Raw genomic sequence first — 26,076 nt, 5'->3', positions numbered from 1 at the left:
TTGTTATGAATGTAAACTGGCTGACTTGTCTCCAGTCAGGAGAAATCACTACACATTAGAAGCACATTATGTTCCAAGTAATACCACACAGTGGTTCCCTATTCCTGATGTGAGCTAATTCACTTAATATGTCTTTAATGGGGAAAGGCTTTTCTTTGTATAAAATGGTTTCCACACTGACCATTATCTGAAATCAAGCCTAATGATGGCTCTGGTTTATTATAATGACCATTATCACACAGACCACCATCATGTCTGCCAAATGATCAAATGATCTTGCATTTCTTACTTGCATTCTGAATTCGTTAGTCATGTAAATTTAAGCCCTTGATGAGGCTTACCCCCCGTTTCTCATCACACCCTCCTGTATAATATTAGACATCTGATGCTTTGCTGCTGTTGTTCAGACCTTATATTGAACTAAGGCTCCTTTTGAAGTTGTTAGCAGCATATAGTACATCATCTTTGCCATCATCAACCCTTAATGGGCCAAAAAAAAAAGTGTAGCAATCTCATTGTCTCCTTAGTTAACACAATCATCAGCTTCAGTACTGTATATATAGGTAACTGTAAGGCAATAATTTGTAATAACACACGCTGCTCTTGGTGTCTGATGCCACATGAATCCTTTGAAGTGCAGACTGTTGATTACTGTAAATGAGAGCTGTTTCAGGGTGGATTGTGGGTAATTATATGCAGTGCACCCCAGGGAGCAGTGCTAGGACCCAGGGGACAGCAGTTCCACAGGAGAGTGAAGCACAGACAGAGCAACACATGCTGGGCCACCGATTCCCAGCATGAAACAAGTCAACAGGCCTGTCTTTTATTTCTAATGTCTGTGATTTACATGAAAGAACCACTGTCACCCAACCGCAACAGAGTGTTGTATACCGCAGTTTGATTGACAGAATTTCATATTTCACATGTCCCTGCACCCCCCACTCCCTCCCTGAACAACTTGATGATGATTGCAGCATTATAACATAGAACATACTGTTCGCCGGTTTAGCTACATGTACAATGCAACTCGTCTGTATTGAGCATATGGTAAGGAAGGGAATTTTAAATGTTGATTTTCTCTGTTAAATATAAATGTGTACTGTAATTAGTAAATGTACATCTAAATTGATTATATACAAAATTTAAGAAAAGAGGATGTTTCAGGTTTCTTTTTTCACACACAAAGAGGAAAAGAAATTTAAAAAAGCAAAAAATAAATTATTAGTACATATTTTCTAATTGTCCTTATCTACCACATATACATTGACAATTGAATTCAAATTAGGATGCAATGTGAGGCAAAGTTTCCAATCATGCTGGGAGCCCCGCAATCTCTTTCTCTTCACTTGAGCTCATTTCTCCACTAATGACTTTGCCCTCTGATGCAAGCCAAGGGATCATCAAAGGTCCTTGAAACAAAAAGGGAAATATAGCAATTACTGGGACTTTCATCGGCAAGAAAGAGATTAAAAACCCCCGTTGTTGTATAAGCACCCCGAGAAGCAAACTAAAATCTGTTTCGCTATTAAATGTATATTCAAGCACTTCACTACGATGTTATTCATCATCATCGAGTTCTTCCTTTCACCACCTTCATTCATTTTTTCCTCAGTGCATGATAATAGAATCAAATGTATTATGTATTACTAATCACATGATAAAAGCCTGTGGTGCTAGTAATGCATGTAGATTCCAAAATGCTGTGCATGTACAAGAAAAGTCATTGCCTTTTTAACAGTGGCCTGAGGGAATGGAATTGTCCCTTAGCCTCCATAACCATTGACACAAAAGGTCCCCAAACAATTTCAAATTACTGCTTTATTTCTCTCTCTTATATAATCCACCCACATTATTAAATCTACCACCTTCTGGGACTTTACTGATACAATAATATTACAGTGCTAAGATGTTTACATTCGAGACCGCCAGCTTTCCTTGTTATAAACATGTATGCCCTTAGGACTTGTACAATACGTATGCATACTACTTGGCCTAAATGAGGCCCAGGTCATTTTGTTTTTAAGAGGGGTCAATATTACCTCAAGCAAGGGGCCAAGGCCAACACCAGAACCTGACTGAGCAGAAAATGGCTCATGATACTCACAGATGAGATCTATTATACATTAAACATGCTTGTAAATATTCACTAGTCAGACCATTCAAATGGAAAATATGGTTTAGGTCAAAGGTCTATGAAAATGTTGTCTCCGGAGGAAGTCCCCCTAGAATAGAAGCAATGATGATAACAGGGAGAAACACCCATAGGGGACTGGGGAGAACATTAAGAGTTGTTTTACATGTTTGACTGTGGGACAGCGATGATACCAGGGAGATAAATGATGGGCACTTATCAGACTGGACTGACCTAGAGTTATGTACCATGGCTAATGGAATGTTACACTCCCATCAATTATATACAGCCAGGCTGGATTACAATGAATTAAGATCTAATAAAGTTCTCTAAATTGTTCTGCTCAAGCATTTTATTAGCATGAAAGATAAAAATTATTAGACCACACACGTATTAGGAATGATGCCAGCAGATGTAGGCTTTTTTGGGTGCAACAATGCTTATTGAAACATATGAATAGCGAAGCACAAAAGGTACAGAATAATATGTGGACATCAGTTTTATTAGCGGTTTGTCTCACTGACAGGATCACATGGCTTGAAAATTATTTCATCATGTTCAAGTCCAACTGTGGGACTACGGTGTTATCTTCTATTTTTGTCTCTCTCGGCCGTATATTTCACAGGCTAGGAACAATGTAGTCTGACAGACATATTCTTTATGAGGGGCTCGTGGTCTCTCTAATTTGACACAGTTGTCAGAGATAAAGCTCCTTAGAGAGTGTGGCCATGCTCTGGGTAAGAATGGGGATTAAATTAACACCCCCACCTTCACATCCTCTGACCCCAATACTGGAGAATAAAACATACATGGTGACTCACTTCAATACCCCACATCTCCCTTCCAACTTCATCTCTGAATGTCTGAATTAGATTTTATGGCTAAATAAATCAATAACATACTGTTCAGCCTCTTATTGCTGAAATCTTTATTTTACAAATAATGTTGAATTTTTGGAAAATTAAATTAAATTTTAAAAATCAGTTTTTAATAATTGATATAAAATACATCTATTATATGAAGAAACAATGTTGTTTATCAACAAGCATCTATACTGTAATTGTGGCCAGTGAGAGTGAAATGACACCCCAAACAGCTAAGACAGTATAACAATACACTCCCTCTCCTTGGTAGTTTCGTATCAAATGACCCGAGCACATAAAATCAAATCAACACTGGAATGGATCATATCAAATTCTAATGAAAACATAATGTGCTCTTAAAATGTGTGTTGGCCCGGCAGCCAGTCATCCAGAGAGTCTCCCCCAGATGACGTGATGAATAGGGAACACCGATGGAATATGCATCAAAGTCGAGCTCATGATTTATGTAATAGCAGTCACTTGGACACTGATTAGCTGCTCTGTCAAGCGTGTAATACGAGAGGCACAACCCCTGGTTTATCAGTCATTTATCTGAAGTGCGTCCTGATATTATCACTGGATCCTAATGTCATCATTATGCCGCACAGCATGTGCGGGCCAGTGTGTCAGGGTGCCGGCGACACTACCTGTCAGGAGTTCAAGCCTCTTCATTTGCAAAGTGCTCAGACATTCATAGCACTATGTCAACACTAAAATAGAGAAGCAACATCATATCAGAGATGGAGGGACAGAGGCACATAGGCACACTAAATAAGTGGGCACTAGAGGGTACAGAGAAATTTAGTCACGTCTTTGTGGTCACGGCATTGCTTATGTGATGATCAGGCTAATTCTTTTGAGAGGAGTGGAATAACAAAGTGTCAAAGTAAAAAGAACAAAATAACAGGTTGCTTTTTTCATGCCTGCTTCATGGTTTCATTTAGAGAAACAGACATAACATCTACTGTACACTGGGTATACACAATGAGAACACCAAGACCTCCTCGATGTGCAATGTGAGGCCCACAGAGCCATTTCAACTGATTAAAATGCACACTCACACACACCACTGTGTGAGAGGATGGTGGTTGTTCAGTCTGTCAGGACTTTCCTGCTCTCCTAGAGAATATCTGATATCATAAATGACTTCAACTCCTCCCACGCCAACATGAGAGTGAGATTGCGAACACAGGAAAAGAGAGCAAGACACAGACAGGCAGTGTATGACTGAGCTATGACAATCATACGTTACCGGATGGACAAAACTGCTAATAAACAATTTCTGTCATTAAGACAAAAAGGTTAGGGTTGTTATTCTCACAAACATCTGGTGCTGTACACTAAAAGGAAGCTGTGCAACATATAAATCTATCAACACCTCACACAAACAAAAATAGTGAGGGAAACTGAACAGGAAAAGGAGCTCTTTGAGTCTCAAACAAAAGATATCAGCCCGGCTGCCAACACAGACAGGGCACCACACCTTGGCAATGATGCCGCTCACAATCAAAGGAACAGTCGTCATCAGTGGAGCCGTGTTTTTAAAGGATATCTTTAAAAGATTGAAAATATGTGTCATTATGGAAAACAATTGAGTCTGGAACCTTTGGTATAGCAGCTTGTTATGTCACTCACACGCACTTCGGGCTGTTTATTTCAACACACCATGGCCAAAGAATTTCCTGTTTTTAAAATAAATTATTTGTACTCATCAGTATAAACACATATGACCGTACAAACAAAATGTATAATGTGCAAAACAGCTTTGATGTGCCAGCAGTAATTACATTAATATAAAAAAAATAAATAAATAGGTAAACAAAAAGCAAAAGTTGTCTTGAAATGATTTTTAAATTGCACATTTGATGCCCCCCCCCTCCCCTAAAATGTAATAAAGCAAACACAAAAACATTCACTGTTACTGCCACATATGATAATTGTCTGGCCACTGAATGCAGCATTAAAATGAATTCAAACAGTATGGCTCAGAAGATCCAGCAGAGGGGGCTGCTTACTGCAATCATATGCTGATTAATTGAGCTTGATTCTCCCCATGCTGCGAACATAAGTTGTCCCACACTGTAGGCTACATGTTGGTATGTGGGTAAAGGTTACAAGGCTTTATCGAAGTCACCTTTTACCACAGGTAGCCCTTCACATCATTTTTGATGAACATTAAGAAAACAGTGATTTCCTGATTATCCCTCATCAAGCCTATATCAAACTAGGTTATGTTCATTTTTATTAATTGTGCATGTTGCTCTCTAATTAGCTAATGAGAGACAAAAAGCAGGTTTAGAGCAGAAAAATGCAAATGACTCTTAGAAAATAGCACAAAAAAGTAAATGGCAAGGCTGAGAATCATCCTTCATTGAAATGTCAGAGATAAATGGCTCAAATGTCACATCAATTAAAACGGGGGACAGTTAGTAGTTCATTAAAGAGAGAGCCATATTGCACCGTCGGGTACCGTTGCCAACCCTTACTATCTGGGGCAGACTGGCAGCGGGTCCAGATGGCACGGAAATCCTCACAGATTTCAAAATGGTCTCTGCAGGGGTGGCGTTTTCTCCCCCGCTCCCACCCTCACCGCTGAGATGGGGTGTGGGCCACAGGCCCACGCCGGCCTACACATTCCAAACGGAGGCATGCAGAGAGCTGAAGGCTCCACAGAAATAAAAATAAAGCTGCAGAGGACATGAGACACTTTTAAACAATACATGATTGATGCCACACACTTGGTCATAATGACTGAAATATATGCTTCAGTTAAATCTATGACTGCTCCAGGCAACATAAGGCAACTCCCTCTCCTTTAAACTGCATAAAACTCTAATAAAGGGATTGTGCACTGCCTTGTGTGTTGTTCATAATAATATGCTGACTTTATTAGTTGGTAGCCTAATACATATGATGTTATTGGCTGTTTGAGTCACATAGGTGTTTTTTTTAAAATCCACAAACATTATGTTTGGGACCTTTAAGACCTCACTGAGAAGCTGTCACAGGAGATACAGAACTGGATAAATGTCTCAGCTATGAGTGGAAAGATAACAGTGTTTGAAATTAATGCTGAAAATATGCATTATCATATTTCTCCTCCCGTAAAAATATCAAGCAAATCAAATATCTAAATCACTACTATTACTAGTCTTCTGTGTACTGGGGACCCCCTGAAGGACCCCAAATCCCAATGTGAGACCTATTAGACATGCATGCTGTGTCTGTCCCTGTCAGGGGGAGGAGCAGAGACCTTATACCAGCCAATTAGAGAGCGAGAGCGGACTTTTTCCTCCTTCGATTGGCCGACTCGGCCACGTTGTCTGAAGAAACAGGAAGGGATTTACTTGCACATTTGTTTTGAAGAGGGAAGAGACGCGGTCGTCGGAGAGACACCGTACGGACGCGAAAAGGCTTCACTGCAAGCTGCAGGTGAAAATAAAAGTGTTAAAATACCTTCAACAAAGCCTGGCACAATCTACAGCTAAGAAATAATCCGTATACCTGTATGCAACGGAGGGTATCTTCTGAATATGTAAAAACCCGGTTTATCTTTTCGACATTTTAAGTACGCACTTATTAAAGGTGTGTTTTAAGTAGTTGTAAAGTACTTACACCCTTCATAACTGCGATAATCTTCATCTCTGCTTCGGCATTCATGTTCTTCCTCTAAAAGAGCACAATATGGACACACGTGTTGCATCTCACACCTGCGCAGTTACGGTGCGCTTTCTACCTAATTAATCACGCAGGTTTGACCATGAACTAGTCTAATGAGAAACAAGTCAGATGATTGACGAGCATGAGGTTGCTGCCAGTGATTTTTGACAACACAAGCTGCTTATTTGTTTGTCGTTCCTCACCGTGAAGAGCCGAATAAACACTCAGACATTCAAGTAGTCACCTAAAAGTCCACTGCACCGTAAACAGCACAAAACAAATACATAGCATTATTTTTAATCAGCGGAGGCTATTAGCTAAGGCCATTATTGCTAACGTCCATTATTCTTTCTATGAGTCTATTACCAGCTCGCTAAATGGCAGGCAGTGTGTTCAGCGCTTATCCAAAGTGCACTGTACCATTGTTTGGCTCAGAAATTTCTCGCCTTTATTGTCAGTTCAGGCAAACCCCCGATGAATACAGTGAGAACTGCAGGAGTAGAAACAAGAAAGTTGAAGCAGACGCATTTGTGATCGCGTACCATGACAGATGTGGTGGTGGTGGTGTGTGTGTCTGTGTGTGTGAGAGTTAAAGGAGGGGAGGGGAGGGGGGCACTGAAAGTCTAAATGAAATACTGTATATGCATTCCTACTTTTTCTTAAAATCTCTGATCTTTGTTTTGTTTAATCTCCTATGTGATCCATCCCACATTGTATAATATCTCTCTATATATCTATATATAAATATATACGTATATATACATATTTAGATATGTGTGTGTGTATGTATGCATGTACGTATTTATGTATTCAGGGCTGCATCATATGATTATTTTCATTATTGAGTAACCTGCCAATTATTTTTAGAAAATCGTGACAATTACCTAAAGCTCAAGGTCTTCTTAACATTTTTGTTTATGGTTAATAGTTCAAAGCCCAAAGAGATTCAGTCTACTGTCACATATGACAAAGAAAAGCAACAATTCTGGATGCTGTAATCAGAAAATGTTTGGCATTTTTTGCTACAATATGTGAATAAAATGATTATCAAAAAGTGGATGGTTAATTTTCTATTTATTGATTAATCAGTTAATTGTCTCAGCTTTAGTTTGGTTATTTTAATTTCTTTCTGGAATGTTTTTGTTAACATAGAAGCTATACTGATTAAAAAATAGCTTTATTTTTAGATTTGAAATTTCAAACTGCAGAAGTAATCTCTGTCAGAAACTGCCCTATCTATTACAATTAATATACAAACATATGAGTAGAAATGTATGAATATGGATTGCAAACACTATTAAAAAATAAAATAAAACAAAGGGATGTTGCATTTGAAACCTTTAGACAATTTTCAGATCAAGGCTCAAGGAAGGAAAGGTTTCCTTGGTTGAAACTCTTGCAATCAATGTGACCTTTATTTATTATAACCCCCATCTCTCAAAAACTCACATATAACATAGTCAATCATCTCTCCTTCCCTCAAAGTAAAAATAAAAAAGGAACTGCTGTCTGGTTATTGCCAGTATCCATCTCAGTCGTCAGAAAAGCTGCACGTTTTTGCTGTTGTTAAGGGCTGGAAACCAGAATCCCATCGGAGTTGCACCCTAAGGAACAAATTTAATGCTAGAAAAACATCCCGGCCATCAACCAAAAATGACGGATTGAAAATAATGTCGAGCTATCTTGGGAATCCCCCACCAGACAAGGGAACAGACTGCATTGTTTTTCTCATTTATGTGATATATAGAACAGAAAGAGGGGAAAAAAATGGGCGATTTATTGGTTAGATAGGCGTATTCTTTTCCATGCACAAAAGAAATATTGGATAGTAATGTAGGGATCAAGTCACATCATGACATTGTTTGGAGGCTAGGTGTTCAAATATGTAAGTCATCATCCGTTGGTGGCCTGCTAGGTTTTCAATAGATCATTCAATGCAAATATGTGTGGGAAATTGTTGAAGTTGCCACATGAATATGTCAATGAACGCAGTGTAATTTGTGCTTCCTTAGCAGGGCAGCAAGATGAAGAAGCAGAGGGAGAGCCAGTGCACTCAGAAGACCATCTCATTGCTGAGCCCCCTGGGGAAGATCCAAGTCAGTGGATGTGAGAATGGTGTGCACACCATCCAGATCCTAATGGATGTCGCACCTGCTGAAAGGTACTGTACAACAGCCGGGCTGGTGACGTGATAAACAAAGGTGTGAAATTTACAGGCAGACAGAATCCACTCCTGTGATGGAGTGCCACCATTCCTCATTGGAAGCAGGGCATTTTTGTAGATCCCACAAGAAATATCCGGGAGAAAGTTGGGCAAATATGAGCAGGCACTAGAAATATGAGGGGCACTAGAATACAGTTGGGCTTGAAATTAGATTTCTGATGGCATGTGGTTGTGATTCTTCCTGCAGTATATTTGAAATTTCAGAAAAATAACTTGTTTATTACCCACGAGGGAGTTGATTAGAGCTGATGTTGTAGGGTCACCAAAGGCCATGGGGAGCATGGACTGTTCTTTCCTGTTTATTTATGTTTCCTCCAAGTTGTATGCAGTAGTTTTGAGTGTCAACCAACACTCAGATATGTATTATGTGACTGCATTTCCTGCCCTACCCATCCATCAAAATTGTTAGAAGGTTGACAGTCTTACTGAAGCGATTGAAACTGATTAAACTCAGCGTTAATAAGTACTTATTCCTTATTTTTACAGGTCCACATCCTACATCTCAGATTAGTTTTGATTAGATTGAAATTAAATATCCATGTATCGCAGATTCGCATTTGATAAACTTGAATGGTTTGGGAAATTAAACCATTTTCAAATGCACCCGGATAGGAAGTTATCCTTTTGAAAATGTATGTTCAAATTCTAATTTATGGAAACCCATTAATGACCTTGTATATTATACCTCAACATGTGTTTCCTTCTCGACTGTCTGCTATTTCCTAAAATTCATCAAGCAGTAAAAACATTCCACTTGTTGTTAATGAGTTGAAGTGAGAAAATTAATAATATGGAATTTTGATTATGGAAGATGTCCTGTAACCATGCGCAAGCACCTTTCTCCGTCTCCTTGTGAACAGGGTTTAATTTGTGTGTTCAGGTTCAGTAGGAATATGCAAATGAATTTAATGATTCGCATCACTAGATCATTTCTCAGTTTAATATCATTTGCTATGTCGGTCATAAGTGAAGCTTCTATCATATCGCTGTCTGTATGTTCTCAAAGGTGTGAGCTAGAAATCATTAAACAAAATGTTTAGATTTTATCACGACCAGTTGAATAAGGTGTTATTGTCATAGGACAGGGGAACTAGAGCCACCCCAGATATATGGAGTAACGCAATGTAAACAGGCATTAAGGGAGGCGAGATAAAGTGACAAAATATAGGCTTATCTTGCAACAGGCTTTACATGTAGATCTCACAAAAGCCTGCCTGTAGCAGTAATAGTTCAGATCAGCCATTTCCATTGATTTATTTATGACATACTAAACAAGGCTCTTTCCAGCTTTGGATTTGGTGTGGTACAGGCTTAGGAAGTCAGGGTGATAAATGATCTCTAAGAGCATATTTTGGATAAGGGAAATAGATAATGTCTATGCATAACATAAAGGGAGACCTACAGTAGATATGTCAGCAAGTCAAAGCTTTGAAGGCTTATATGACTGTGTTTGCTCGCTTTTTTTTTTCTCCTTCTCAGATTTCACTATTGGTTGGCAGCCAGAGCAATAACAAAAACATTCATGGCAGTGATAGATAGTTATTGATAAATGCCATTATAGCTACATAAATGCCCTTGAAGTATGGCTTACACACCATGACCGTCAGCTCTTTCTAATAGAAACGTCTCAAGCCCCTTTTGCTTCCTAACTGATCTTAGGAACATTTCCTGAAATCAACCTCCTCTGCCAGTCTAACGACAGCCCTGAAGGCACCATCAGATGAACAAATTCATTACATCTCAACAACCCCTGTTGGGGCCCTATGCACCAGCCTCCCTGTTAACCAGCTTTCCCCCCTTTAGTTTTTAGCATGACTACAACGTTCACAGAAAAATGATACACATTTTGTTTACAGGAGATTACTATTATCTGAAATATGATGCTTCTCGCCTCTTTCACACAGAGCACAGACACAATACAGAGGAAATCATACAGCACTTTTTTATTAGGGTGAAAAATGAAAAAAGGGCTGGACTCCTGCCCCGAGACATTTTGTGAGCATATTATTTTACAATGCTTTGATCAATTTGTCTGTCAAGCTGGCTGAGATGTGGGGGAGCAGGAAAAAAGCAATTTAGCTTGTGAGGTCCTCAATAGAAATGTACTACAGGAGCCTATGTATGACATGTTGCATTAGAACCCGAGTAGCCTTTATTGCCTGATAATGTCGCAAGCAATGCTGATATCAATCACCCTTTAACAGCCAGTATGATGTGTTTTTATGAAAAGAAAAAATAATGCATGAAGCATTTCTCAGAAAATAATTGATTTAATTCTGAGCTGAGGGATTTCTTCTTTTAACAACATAAAAATATTGTGTTGGAAAAAACAGGCACAAAATGTGCTAGAAGCTAAAAATTGTTAAGAACAAGCTCTTTGCATATGCTCCTATAGAAAAATTGTAATTAATTTTACAAGGATAAACATTCTGTCTCATTTGCATATAGATATAAACAATATATTTGTGCATCTGAATTCCCAGCACACTTGGGCCACGTGATCTGCCTAAAATCCTAAGTGGCTAAAACCAAAAATTATCATTATATTTCCCAGTCCATAAATCCGGCTTTTTTCTTTGACACAAAGCCGTATAAATCTGTGTCTGATTTTTCACATTGCACATTGTTTTTAGTTAATGATTTTCATCTGTTTGTTGTTGCTGTGATAGCGGGGAAATGTACCATATGCTCCGGCAAAAGACAAATGATTAGCAAATGAAATTCTGGACAGCTGTCTGACTGAAAGCGTTTGGTTGATAGCATTCTGCTACCATAATTAGCTTAAGCTTTGGGTTAATTAACTTTCTACCTGGATATGCATAATAATAGCATTCTGCAGAAAGCCAAGGAGCTTCCAGTATATCAGCAGCAAAGGCTGGCTTTTTATTTTGTATTTCGGCAGCATATTTCAATTTCAAGAGGCGATTTAGCTCGGGAGCATCGTCAAATATTGTAGATTTTACTCCCCAAGCCAGATAATTCTGAAACAATAGGGGTGTATTATGTGGCAGAAATGCCATTTCTGAATGTAATTAAAGCGGATGAAAGCAATCACCAATTTTTAAACGCTTTTGTCTAGCATGAGGCCTACTTGTAAAAAAAATACCCATCAAGAGGAGAAAAGAGGCAAGAGAACCCCCAAGTCCTTATATAAGAGGCCTTTGAGACTGAAGTGAAGTACAACAGTAATTAGTCTTTTGTATGAATTTGCCGGCCATGGTCATGATTAGTTAAGCATATGAGAGGACTGCAGGACTGCATTGCTCTTAAGGAGGAGGGTGTTAAAGTCTATTTATCACCAGTTATCCTTACAGCTTTCCATTATCACTGACAACACTGGATGGGGCCTGAGAACAGCCTAATTGTTCTGAGGTGGAGTGTTTTTGTGTCAAACCCGTCACCCCAGTCACATTGGCATTCATAAGCAGCCAGACATTTTCCATCTATCTAGCCCTAATACCCAAGCTGTCACAACAGCTTTTACACACTACCAACGCTAGTGTGAAATATCTGAGGTGATGCATTTATCGTTTTTCTCACACTCATGTAGTGTTGTGAATCAATGTCCTGGTTCACACTGAATAGCAGTATGGTAAATGTGTTCCCTGTCTGGGTCCTGTTTACATGATGTGCTCACACACCAGGAACCATATCAACAACCTGTGTTATTTTTCCACTATAATTTCTCTCTCTTTCCTTCTCTTTCTCTCTTTATGGGTCTGTAAAACACAATTCATCAAAACTCAATCATCAGTTTAAATTATTATGTTTCTAGACATATAGACATAACTGTGTGCAAAATAAACTGCTTACATTTGTAACTAAAATGCTTTGTCATACGAACAGTGATCTGCTGAGATATCGAATGAAATCATCAATAAAGCAGGGGGAGACTTCTTGACGTGGTCCCTTTAGAAATTATATGAATTATTCATTGTGTAATGATATTCAGATGATTTTTGTTCTATTTTTTACCGCAGCCTTAGAATATTGTTTTGCATGTTGTGAAGTGTAGTACTCAGCTGCGTATTCATTAAGGTGCTGCTCCCACTGGCCCTTGGACCCATCTGTGCTCTATGTTTATGCCTCCGTCTCTCGGGACAGTCCCAATCAGGCTGCATGTGCCATTTCCTGTGTAAACCAACACCTGTGTAACACACTACCTGTAAACCGCTCCACACAGACGAGACACTGACATTCACTCAGACGAAAATCTGCAAATGTTGTGGTTTCTAAAACAGAACCTCCAGGGTGAGGACGGGACGGGAGCCGAGCGAGTTACCGCTCACTGAAGAGATGCAGTTAAAAGCAGCTCCTGCAGTATTTTTTTCTTTTTCCTTTTTTTTTTTTCCTGTTGTTGGCTGGCAAGTTTTTCCCGACGCAAGGGTTGTGCTAGTTTGTTTTAGAACTTGATTGGATTCTATATCTGCAACATGCAGAAGTGTACAGTGTGTGACATACTAAGGCAATATGCAGAGAGATGATTTCGCTCTGACATCTTGGAGAGGAGTACGAGTCAATTATGCCCAAGTGTTGTTCTTGCTTATCTTCCTGCGGCACCAAACAAGGATTTAGTCAAGGATTTAGGGGTGAGGGGGCGGTGGTGGGGATCATGGTAAGCGGTTCACAACAAAACACTCAAAACTCCTGGGAGCGGGCACTGATTTAAAAATAAATTACAGAAGACGAAGCGCTAACACTCAAGGGCCCTCAGCAGTGCTGGCGTACACAGGTGAAGATTAGCCTCCTCGCTAATCAGAGGAACAAGGCAGTAATTTGCTCTGAACACAGACAGTAATTAGGACTTGGTGACACTGGATTCCCATAATGCCTTTGTGCTTGACGTGGTCAAATTTTGACAGAGGCTATCCATGCAGGGTCACTGTCCCCTCAGTCTCTCGGCCCTCTTCAGTGGAGGCTCTAAAAGGTCCCTGCAGTTACAGGGGATCCCTAATGTACTTTATGCCTCCCTCACTGGCTCCTTAGCATTCGGGTAATTGGAATCTCTTACTGTGGCACTTGAGAATAGAGGCTAAAAACGCTATTTGAAACTGCTCAGTAGTCTGTTGTAGATAAACATTGCTGCGTTGGGGTGTGGATAAACTACATAATGGAGTAAGAGTTAAGGCTCTGGTAATACATGCCTTCACTGACTCCTGTGGCTAGCCAGTTGGGAGAAGACCTAATTGTTGTGTGCTTTGTTGCCTACTCTGCAGTATTTTACCACCACCTTTATGTGTTGGATTGAGTGTTGCAGCCTCTTTGGTGGACATTCGCTAATAAGAGTTGTTGGATATCTAGAGAGCAGTTTATCCGGCCCAGTTGTTTTTATTTTGAAATAGCGGAGCACAAAACGTGCGGCGCAGAACAGAAAAGGAAGCATTCCTTACAGCTTACCACTTGAAAAGCTCCCGACTTTAGTGCTGCAGTCGCTAGATAGGCATCTGAATGATCTTCAAATGGTTGAACGAGCTGCATTGAGCAAGTGGCTTACAATTGTATCACAGCCTTTGGTTCAGAGACCATCAGGATCTTGACATTCATAGAGACATGCTGTATTTTTTTCCCTTTTTAGACAGTCATTTTAGGCTTTTTTCATGCTCTCTTGAGTCTTTGACGTCTCTGAGTTAAGTATCTGCAGCTATAAGGCTGAGGAAAATATTGGACTGCTCTTGGCCTTTTCTATTTCATCCTCTGACCCGCCATGTTACCCATGATCGGTGAAGGAGAACTCTGGCAGGCTGTGTCAAAAGTGACAGCCGATCGAGTCAGGATGAGCGCCATCACGCTTCACAGGATGGAGGCATGAGTTCTGAGTTTTTCCCCTTTTTGTGCAATATACCATTACACCCTTCGCCAGATTCCTTTCAATTAGATCTTGTGGTTAACCTGTTTCATTCTTACGTCTGCAGTTGATAGAAAAAGTCTTACTGAAGACTTGTACAAGTAGAGATACAGAATATGCCAAAGGAAATTGACAAATTTAATGCCAGATATTCTTTTTTTTCTTTTGTCTCCTTTGATTGTTTCTTCCAGGATGAATGAAATAACCTCCAGCATTATATAAATGCTCAATTCATTCTTTATATTAGAGTTAGAAAATAGGTAGAACTCCAAATGACTCCCACTTTACGCAGCAATGATTTATGGTAATTGGAAATTGATTGTGACAGGAGCACAATATTAGAAATGTTCTCAAATCACAATCTTCTATCAAGGGAAATATTCTTTTTAGTGCAGCAGATCCTGGCTAGTTTGGAATTAGTTTCTTATTTCCTTACCTGTGATGAAATACTGAATGCCTGAAGGACATTGAAAAAATTATTATTCCACCTAGTCAAAAGATAATAGATCATATTTTTCTTTATCTAAATATAAATGATGTGGTCAAATTTAAACACACTTGTTCAAGGCAATTATTAAAATTCAGTTCATACTGATGATGTAATTAGTTTTGTTGGTTTTTATCCAGGTGTGGCATTTTAAGACAATATAAAGATCCTATTTCTATTTCTTTGTAATTAGACACATCTCTGATCTCTTATTTGAAGGGCACAGTTTCTAATGTGACAGCCTGGACTCTGTAAAGTTCATATGATGCTGGTTGAATTGTGATTCACTGAAGTGACTGGAAATGTTGCCAGCACAGAGGCTACATCTCCACTGCCCACATGCTCTTTAAAAACAATCCCCCATCGCACCTAGAGGTGACAGACTTCAGCTCGACTGATGTTGTTCCACTTTTATTTATTTATTTTGGTGTTGTTTACCGGCCATAACATGTGCTGCATTGCATTAACTTTTACTACTGTCAATGTTGTATCACTCAAAACACCTTTAAAGCGAGCGCATCCATAACAGGAGGGGGCTGAGGGGAGAGGAAAATTAGCCACGGTGACAAGTCTGAAGTGTGAGCTGGAGGTCAAAGGTGCCAAGCCTTAAGCAAAGGTGCTCTAGCCTTTGTCCGGTAGATTGTAAGGGCCTGCGGGTCCAACAGGAACATTTCCACACACAATATCCCCGAGCTGTCAGTGTGCAGCGGCTGGAACATCCTCTCAGAGAGAAAGAGGGGGTGTGGAGGGGTAGAGGTGGTGGTGGTGGTGGTGGTGGTGGTGGGAGGAGGTGTGTTGGGGGTGTAGGGGAAGTGGGGGTGCAGAGAGGGAACAGTGGCCTGAACATCCTTGCTGAGAGAAGGAGGAGGTGGGGGGATGGTGGGTGGGTGTCGGGGTGTAGGTGGTGGGGAGCCAAAAGAGCTGGAGTGGGAGGATAGAGAAATAGAGAGGGGGAAATGAGGAGAAAGGGGGGAGGAGGGGGGGGATAGAAAGGAGAGACAATGACAAGTAGGGGCTGGCTGGGCACTCACCCATGCCGACAGAGATTGCCATGAGCCATGGCCATTGTTTGAGCGGGTCTCAGCACAGGACCCGCTGGTGGGTTTCTGAGTTTTCACCACTCAACTATAAACTGCTGTATGGTTTATTTAGAAATGAGAGTATTTACACCTTTTACTGTATTTACACCCACTGTTAAACGGCCCCAAGAGATTTTCATCACACAGCCACAAACTAGCACACAGAGTGGTTCTCTGAAAACTGACCTGCTCAGTCATAACACTCCAGTAAACCTCAGCTTCACATGTCCAATATAAAACGTTGCTCAAACTGTGACCTGCAGAAGTGTAAAAACACTTTAGGGCTGTGTTGTTACGGCAGGGAAGAGAGAGATGGTCTGTGTGTTTAACAAAGTAAATGTCTATTATTAATACCATACAGGATAAGCCAATTTTGAAAAGGGGGCACTTAAATGGTGATATTATTTATTTATAAGTCCTGTACACCAGTTAATGGAATTGGCGGCCTGCTTTAGATCCACAACACAGCTTGAAGTCCACTTTGCAGTAATGCACATGCTAAGAGAAGACCTTCCCAGTAGGGTCTTTAAGTGTCAAATATGGGTCAGTCTGCTTGCATTGACCTGGGGGGTGGTCAGCAGCGGAGAGAAATTCAGCTGTTAAGTGATGCCAACTCAACCATCGGCAAATTCCTCCAAGCATCTACTCATGCTAAGATGCACGTCCAAGTGCAGTGCTTTGCTGGCCAGCATCGCTCTGGCCAAAAAATCCATTTATTCTTGTCATGAACTATAAACTAGACCAAAGCAGAGTTGAAACTGTTGTTAACGCTACGCTCTTAACTTTTTTTCTATAACAACTCGAAGACTTTTGAAAACTCTTTTTTTCTTCTTCTCAGAAACTGGTTCTGCTTCCTTAAAATTGTTTGAAATAGACTGTTAGCGCTGCTCCTTATGACCCGACAATGTTTTCTTTCATACTCTATCATGCTGCACCTCATATAAATACATTTGTACTGTAACACATGTCTGGATTACTGTCTCTATATTTTCTTGAACTTCTTTCTTTCACACGTCTGATATTTGTCACAGCCATGTGACAGGAGCTATGCTCAACTTTGGATTTTAAACACGTCTTGATTAACAACTTTAGTTTCACTCAGCAAATTATGTCATCTTGCATCTGTGTCACTCGTGGCATGTTATTACACTCTTGTGACATATTTTAGCACTGCTCAACCAAGAATTCAGTATTATGATTGCTCCTCTGATCCCCACCTCACCTCCCCATCCTGCCTTATATCCCTCACAGGAGCAGCGAGGCCCCCCTGAGCTGTGTGGTCAACGATAGCCCGGCAGAAACGAGCCCCGAGTTGCTGCGCTGCGTTGAATGGCTCCAGGCGTACTTCAGTGAGCCGCAGACCACTGGGAGTCTCCCGCTCCCTGCCTTTCACCACCCCGCCCTGCAAGGAGGTCTGTCATGGATAAATATTTGCAGAGCCATGACTGGGATCAGGCTTTCACTCTTAATTGTCAGTTACATCACTTACACTCACTGGCTCACTGTGTTATAATGAAGTATTTTATGGCTGAGAGAGAGAGAGAGAGCGAGGCCGGGAGAGCGAGTGCAGGGGAGAAGCGAGCGAGTGGGTGAGCGAAGGAGAGAGAACAGAACACAGAGCTGTAACTTGGTTCAGTAATCTGTGGCAGCTCTTACCACGCGTGTTAGTCTTGGCAAGCTTTTCCATGATTCTTGGCACATTCTTTGAAACTGATCGAATTCCACTCTTGACATTTTCAGACAGGAAGCTTTTTTTTAATGAGAACATGTGAATGGTGGTAAAGTTTGAATGAGCTTATTGTTGGCTTGACCAGTCACCTAGGGCGAGTAAAATGAAAGCACCCCAAAAATGGACAATTAGTGTCCTTTCAACTGGTAGTTGAGAGTGACTCCGCAGTGAATGATGGAGAGCACTGAGGAAAAAAATGAGGAATTAATTATCCCTGGCGTTTTTGTTTCGAAGAAACAAACAATACAGGCGCCTGACAACTCACTTTTGAAATCGTGAACTTATTGCGCCGGTGCCGTTTTCAAAACAATTACAGACTATTTCTTTGTCACACTGAGACGCTTATTGCATTTTAACTTAAAGATTTTCAGAAGTGCTCATTTAGACGCAGAAGCACACCTACACAGAAAAAAACCCCAACTCTAATATATGCATTTAACAATTGTGCTTTTCTTCCCCTGCAATCAGGCCTTAGTTGCTCTCTAATTTCATGCAGATCTGCAGTGCTTGAGTGATGGCATTTTCAATGAGCAGGTACTCCATTGAGACCCTGTATACAGCTATGAGTCCCACGCTCCCGCAAAGGCAATGCAGAAATACATCAGGACCGATTACGAAATCAACTTTCAGTGTGATTCCCTTCGCCACCAAGTGCTTGTGTACCAGCCCCAGGCTCTTTCAAATCGCATCTCATCTGAAGTCTTTGGGGTTTTAATTAAATTTCAGGATAGATGGAATTCTTCATTAGTACCTGATCTGAATAGGTGATTGTGCTGTGTAGCACCTCTTTCCCTTGCCTGTTGTTTTGGGGCTCAGTAAATACAGGGTTTAGGGTTGGATTGCTCTCAGTAATCAGAACCATAGGCCATGCCTGTATAAAAATGTTAAATGTTAGCATCAAGAGTATTTGTCTTTTGAGGGAGCAGAATAGGATTTTTTTTGTGGTTTATTCACAAATGTTAAGCATCAGATTTTGCTTTACTGCTGTACACATTCCTACTCAATCTAGTCATGCGGTGGCTGCCTTCCTGGGAAAAAAAAAATACTAGTTTAATCAGGTCATTACAATCTGTGACAACCAACTTTTGTTTGCTCAGTTATCTTGTGGGAGAACCTGAATGCGACAGCGCTCTCGCAGCACTTGTCATGTAATATTGAGTTGTGACCTTCACTTGAAGTGTTGCCATGTTTATTTACACATTTCTGACAAAACAAGCCACTTTTCATATTAGCTGTCACGATATACCTGAGCAACAGAGGTGACATGAAAGGAGATCTGTGGTGCAGTTTTCTATACTGTCTGACTGATTGTCACGCGCAACATCACACACACGTTTGGTCGTCAGAGGTAGAGGAATGGCGAATGCGTGCATGTGTCGTGCTTAGCGAGCATGTGTGTTTGTGTGCGTGTGCACTCATATTCGCCCCCTCAGAAAAACACAGACACCATCGTGGGTTCTTAAAACGATGCATATTCTTATCTCATTAATTATACATCCATATGTAACAGACGAGAGGATCTTAGTCTCGGTAAGCGGCACAGGGAATGTGCAGGGAGGGGGCCAGGCTAAGGGGGGGAAGGGCGCTCTTCAAAGCCCAAATGACTGTGTTCCTGCAGGAGCCTGAACCTCCCCCTGTGCACAGCGCAGGGCGAGATGAGACACTCACCAGGACTCGCCCCTGTGATGTGGAGAGGAATTAGGGAAATGAACGTTTTCAGAATATCGAATAATCAGAGAATCATCAGCACCCCGTCAGCCTTCAAAAGTATGGATCCCTCAAGACTCAAGAGACACTTTGACTGGGAGTCAAAGTCTTCCCTCCCATTAGACACAAAGGATAATGAGGTAGCTGCATTTCCACTATTGTCTTTTTATTCTCACAACCATGTATAAGGTGACTGTCAGCTGGAAGTCATCTCTCTAAATCTATCAGTAGCAGGGCTGATGGAATTCCCTTTTATTGTTTTCTCCTTTTTCCCCCAAATTGCTTTCATATACAAAATAATGAGCAAATCAATCATATATGTCAATATCTTCATAATCACTAGATCTGTTCGATTTTACTCTGGGTCAATTTTTCTCTGCCTCTGCAGTGGCCCTATCACCTGGCCTCATGGTAGGTAATGACCTGTGACATAATTATGGGATGTCTGTAAACATGTAAGTGGTTCCTCTCAACTTTTATTTAAACAATTGACATCACTGCACCCCGATCTAAAGAGGGTCCTGACCTCAGACACACCGTATTAGGCTCTTTATGAAGTATGGGGCTAGGGGACTGCTCTCCAAATCATTGCTGGTCACCTCGACTGACCCGCATGAAGTCTCTGTCACTAACACTGATGAGGGCAAAGTTCTTTAACCTCTGTACCGGCAGATAAAAGCACAGCACTTGTTTTTGTCCTGAACTGTTGGAGATGTGCAGTCCTCCAGGAGAAACAGTTGCTCAGGATTTGTAAAAGGTGTAAACACAGCACCGAAGCTTGTTGCTCAGCCTGTTTGTAGGCAAAAGTGCTCAGCATGTGCTGGCGTGACACTGATTTTGGTTGTTTGTCAATAATATTTGCATCAACAGAGATTTGTCATAGCCATAGTCTGGGCGAGTTGTCATCTACACACCAGTGACAAAAATGATATCAATATGTACCACACACATCATGTGGCCAAATCCGAGCATTATGAGGGAGAATAATGCATAAAAGAAATTTCAGGGGTGTATCTTATCTCCTCATAACATTAAGTCTGTCTGCGTAAGAGCCCGTCATCTCGTTGACAGCGTGATTATTACCTGAAAAATTATTAAACAGTACCTACGGGCCTTGTTCAAGACAAAGAACTCACATGGGTATGCATCAATCAAATGTATCCCCTTTAGGTTTTACACTTATTCCCCCCAGTTTAGGCAAATTGCCTTGTTCGCGTGGCTTTGTGTAGCGGAGAGTGACTATAAGGTAGTGAGGGAGCCTGGGGAGTAAAGGATGTTCACTCTGTAGAAGAGAGACAGGGGTGTGACATGTTTTCACACAATGCCAATTTAGAGGGATTTCACATAGATCACTTGTCATGTGCTCTCTTAGACCATATAAATGAGAGAGAATGGGAGATCACTAATTGAATTTTCATGACTGAGTACATGTATATACTAGAAGAATTTCACCCCCTCTTGATAACGAGACTATTGTTCCCCATCTTGTTCTTTGTGCAGAGTGTTGTTCACTTGCGACACAAGCTCAGTACATCAATGTCTTAAGGTTTCAAGATGCTTCAAATACTTTTTTTCCTCTTTTTTCCTTCCCAATCAGAGCTAGACAAACATGCCTCTCAGTCACTGCCTGGTAATCCAGAAAAAAGATAATGCTACTGCTAAAGTGTTAATGAAATCAAAGCTGTTAATGTGGTCGGTTAAGCTGCGGATGATTTGAAGAATTCCGCCATTTAAGTGAAGATGATATAATGAATCTACTCTGAATAGAAAGCAATTAAAAGGACAAATTGGTCTGATTAACCTCAAAGTCATCCCACTGCCACAAATGGTGTGCAACATTCAAATTATTATTATTAAAAATCTGGAGCAGATTTGCAGTCTTTTTGGCCTCTCTTAATCCTTTTAAATGAAGGAGCGAACTTTTTTAATTTTAGCTGTGACCTTTCAAAGCATAACCTAGATTTTTCTGCTCATAGAAATAATTTTCTCACATCAGCTACTGTAGCATGTTAATACTAGTTCTAAGGTCAAATTGAGGGACTTCTATGTATTTAGTTGTTTAATGAGTATTGTGAAGAAAAAAGGAGTCATACAGAGCACCTCTGATGGAAAATCTGACCTCAAACACCTGATTGGACAATATTAAAAACACTTGATTATGTGGATAAATTGTAGCTGAGTGTTAAACTGTTGATTTTAATTCAAAACACTTTTTTATTTCAAAGTAGTTTAATACATGTTGTACTAAATAATTAATAATACATTTTTCATCAGCTTTTAAGTCAGCTGTCTGAGTTTCATTGATTAAATGAAGAGCTCTCCCTTCCTCTGTTGTCTCCTTCTGTCTCTATCTCTCTGTCCTCTGCTTTGTGGCATAGATGCGTTCACCAGCCACGTGCTGCAGGTACTTCTGAGAGAAGTGAAGTTTGGACAGACGGTCTCTTACAAACGCCTTGCTGAGATGGCGGGAAACCCCAAAGCGGTGCGAGCGGTGGGAGGGGCGATGAGGAGGAACCCGGTGAGTGTGGCTGACACTGATTGACAGGCTTCTCTCTTGCTGACGTTATTTAATCAGATAAAGAACGTGACCTTTTTTTAATTTAATTATTTTGCTTTAATAACTGCATGTTGTGTGTGGATAAACAGTAAAGTCACCTTCAGTTAAAAGTTAAGAAATAATGAATTTGACAATTAGTGCTGGAGACATCGTGACGTTACTTATACTACTAAATATAGACCTGTAATGATTAATTGATTAGTAGTTCAACAGAAGATTTAAAAAAAAAAAAAAAAATGTTATAAATGATCTATCTTTTAAATCGTTTTTAAGCTTGTCAAATGCGAGTATTTTCAGCTTTTCTCTGTTTGATATCTTTGTAAACTGAATATTTTTTGGTTTTGAACTTTTGGTTAAACAACACAAAACATTTGGAAACGTCACCTTGGAATCAGGCAAACTGATGACATTTGTCACGATTTACACACTATTTCATTGATGAATCGAGAAAATATTCAGCAGATTTATTGATAATGAAAATAATTATTTGTTTTGGCTATAATTAAATGTAATTAGGATTATGTGGAACAACCATACAAGTTGCAATAGGTTTTACATCGATAGTTTATACTCCAATTGCAGTTTGCTGTTAAAAAAGTTCAGAAAAAAGTTAAATGATGAATGAATAAATAAAAAAGCCCAGAAGAAAATGAATAAATATATATGATTTGTAATCTATACTATGGGTACATTTATACCTATATGATGAAATAACCACTTAAATATGTAAAATGCATAAAAAAGTGATTATAAAATTATTCTCAGCTTTCATCTCCTTTTTTTCAATCCCTTGAAAATGGACTACCTACAGAAAAGTAGTTTTGGAGTCGAGTTTTCCAATAAAACATTTTTTATAAAGACTTCCCTGATAGAGGATATGTAATCTTAAGCGTAGGTGTATTCGTATCGGCGCAATGGCAAAATAAACGCCTCCCTCGGATAACGGCTGAGAAGTAAAAGTCTACCTACAGCACGATTTTAAGCCCACACCTTTTGTTCCTGTTTTCTCAAGTCTTTACTGTAGATGTTCGCTGCAAATCTCCCATTCTTGTAGGAAACCTGGTCTGCATCATTTTGCCCATGAATTCACTGTGTACAAAATGAAGGGCTAGAGGGCAAGTGGTGTGTCTTCTTTTGATCAAACCCTTTGATCAAAGCCCGTTTAGCTCTGCCCATGTAGTGCTGTGGGCACCACCGGTGTGCTCTGTGAGGCAAAGAACACTTCTACTGAAATGCAGCCAGTGAGATGGTTTCCTTCATACAGTATGTGATGTGAAATAGCTTGTGTACATCCTTATCTCAGCAGTGTGTTTTCCCTCCAATAGTTTTTTTTTTTTTTATAAGTAAGAAAGACAAATAATTTGTAATAAAATAGCTGCAAATAAATGATTTTTTAAAAAGCATTTTAGTATTTTTAGTGCTATGGAGCGGTTTCTCTATACACTTTAAATATTGCATTAGCCAATGGCATTGCTTCTGGATGGCTGCATAATAGTTCTCAGACTCATGTTTTACAGACATTTCCCTCCTTTCGTCAGGGAGGCTGGGAGCCTGAGCCCTCAGCTCCTGATACAGATCCAGAGTCAGATTGTCAGTGTCAATTACTTGTCAGTAGCGCTGCTCCACTCGGGCTTCAGCTGTGAAAAGCTCAGTGTGCTCAATCGATCCTCGCCTCTCTGTGGCACTTCTTCTTCACCAGGATTTGAGTATTGATAAGCCTGGTGTAGTGCTCTTTTCCCCCCTCCCCAAGTGAAGAGGCAGATCCGAAGGCCTTGAGGGTACCCTGCTCTCCCTCCAAACCCGGGGAACAGTATTGATCCGAATACTCGAGCAGTATTTCTCTGTCTGCAAGGTTAATCTGGGGCTCGGAAAGTTTTATTGCTGTTGATATGGGAGCGGGTTTAATGATGGATTTGAACTGAAACACAATGCATGTCCAACTTTCATATGAAAAGCTGGCGGAGCAGCCATCAAGTCAGGATAGCTTGGTTAAACTGGAAAAATAGAGTCACAATGCAGCAGGCGTTGTGATGTTTTTGGTGTAACAAGAACAAAATGAGGGCAACATTAAGAATATTGTAAAAGAAATAATTGCTTTGATTCACTCCAACCATTGCCATTCTCCTTGTTCTGAATTCACAATGATCGAAGTGTTTTAGGCTTGCTTGTTTAATCTTTCTCCAGCCATTTAGTTTACAAAGAACTCGGGACCCCCCTGGCAGTCGTCTGCAACAAGAGTAAACGCTCCACCGACTTCCTCTTTTTAATGATCACAGGGTTATCAGATCTTAATGTTGACACCCTCTCGATTGAATATTCATCCTGCTGGTGTTTTTGCCCATTAATTTTTGATTGCTTCTTTGCTTTACACTATTAAAGAGTAAAAAACATTTATACCCAAAGACTGAGAAATCACCCTGAATGTGGATTTGTGCAGGATCAAACCAGACACTTCTGGTGTGGCACTTTGTTTTCATGCAGTGCATGAACATAAAAAAGCAGCAAGGAGAAAAAAAAGTGCAGATTCATATTTTGTGCACGTTGGTTACTTTTAAGTCACACCGTTTATGTGGTAAATCAGAGATTCTTTCATACATAATACATATCTACTATCAAGACTTCGAACTGTTGTGTTGCTATGACAATAAATGTCAACCTGAGAATAAGAAGGCAGTCGATTTTTAAAGCCTCTATCTGTATTTCTGTTTTATTCAATTATTCGTTTTTTTTAACACATTATAGTTTTGTGGCAACCGTATTGATCCTTTCTGGAGTTATTATTCTTCAAGTTTAAAACTTGTACTCTCCGTACTGAATTTATAAAATGGAAAATGATGGATTAGTTAAGTAAAAGGTAAATATTTTAAAGTGTCCTATGTGTGTAGAAACATGTTTGCATAATATTTTGCAAAAATTGCTTATGTTTTTTTGTGTTTTTTCTCCCTCAAAGTTGAATTCCTCTCTCTCTGTCTGTGTGCCAGGTTCCTCTCCTCATCCCCTGTCACAGAGTCATTTCTAGCAGTGGACAGAGTGGGCCGTACATGAGCGGCAAGGGCGAGCATCTCAAACAATGGCTGCTCACCCATGAGAGGACAAGAGGGGAAGACTAAAGCATGACAGAGCCCAACTGTCCTTCATTCAGTACACAAAACACACACACACACACACAAAGGTTTTTTTTTTTTTTTTAACAAAAAACAGGGCCATAAAGTTTAGCGTGTTTGGCACACACTGTGAAACAACTGCAGCTACTTGTAAATATTCAGTTTATACTCAGTTTTTTAAATCTAAGAATAGAGATGCTGCATAGTTAATGTGATACAGAGTTGTTGCAGAATTAGAATGTACAAAAATAACTTAAACAGAGAACAGTAGGAATTACAAACATATGCTCCCGTGGGTCTCCGTTGCGTTTGCCAGATAGTGCTGGAATGGTTTTTCTAAAGAATTATTATTCCCTTAAAAATATGTCTCTTGCATTGTTGTTGTTGTTGTTGTTTTTTTCCTAAGCAGAATTAGTCTTTGTACCTCTCGTTGGTTTTTTAATTTCCTGCCAAGTGAATGCTTTGTTCAACATCCAGTGATAAAGGCTCTGAATTTTACTGCTACAAAGCTTTGTAGTGAAGCATTTGTTTTGTCTTCATTTAGATCTCATTGTTTGCTCTCGCCTTACAATCCACCTACAGTGGAGGTGTCTTATGCATTATATACTGCACTTTTGTTACATTAGACATGTTTAAATAAATACATCTTAAAATGTCAAACACTACCTTTTCATCATTTTAATTGTATGT

General features: G+C 40.0%; 1 protein-coding gene across 3 annotated transcripts; it reads left to right on the top strand.

Moving 5' to 3' along the window:
* The first annotated feature begins 6,349 nt into the window (after positions 1-6,349).
* mgmt (O-6-methylguanine-DNA methyltransferase) lies at positions 6,350-25,990 on the top strand. 3 transcript variants are annotated; one of them, XM_062431114.1, is made up of 5 exons: positions 6,350-6,426; positions 8,667-8,815; positions 17,541-17,701; positions 22,104-22,243; positions 25,264-25,990. In XM_062431114.1, the coding sequence occupies exons 2-5, from the start codon at positions 8,679-8,681 to the stop codon at positions 25,390-25,392; spliced, it is 567 nt and encodes a 188-aa protein (XP_062287098.1). In that variant the 5' UTR covers positions 6,350-6,426; positions 8,667-8,678; the 3' UTR covers positions 25,393-25,990. The 3 variants fall into 3 exon arrangements, with proteins under 3 accessions (XP_062287098.1, XP_062287099.1, XP_062287097.1); XM_062431115.1 differs by having other exon boundaries at positions 6,362-6,426; positions 8,670-8,815; XM_062431113.1 differs by having other exon boundaries at positions 6,383-6,415.
* Positions 25,991-26,076: the final 86 nt, after the last annotated feature.

Source organism: Scomber scombrus, chromosome 12 (assembly GCF_963691925.1).
Source record: "Scomber scombrus chromosome 12, fScoSco1.1, whole genome shotgun sequence".
In the NCBI taxonomy this organism is placed as follows: Eukaryota; Metazoa; Chordata; class Actinopteri; order Scombriformes; family Scombridae; genus Scomber; species Scomber scombrus.
This window is presented reverse-complemented; position numbering and strand designations above follow the sequence as displayed.

Coding starts and splice junctions, on each gene's coding strand:
- mgmt (XM_062431114.1), top strand. CDS start 8,679: ATGAAGAAGCAGAGGGAGAGCCAGTGCACTCAGAAGACCATCTCATTG. Junction 8,816..17,540: donor GATGTCGCACCTGCTGAAAG/GTACTGTACAAC, acceptor TATCCCTCACAG/GAGCAGCGAGGCCCCCCTGA. Junction 17,702..22,103: donor CCACCCCGCCCTGCAAGGAG/GTCTGTCATGGA, acceptor TTTGTGGCATAG/ATGCGTTCACCAGCCACGTG.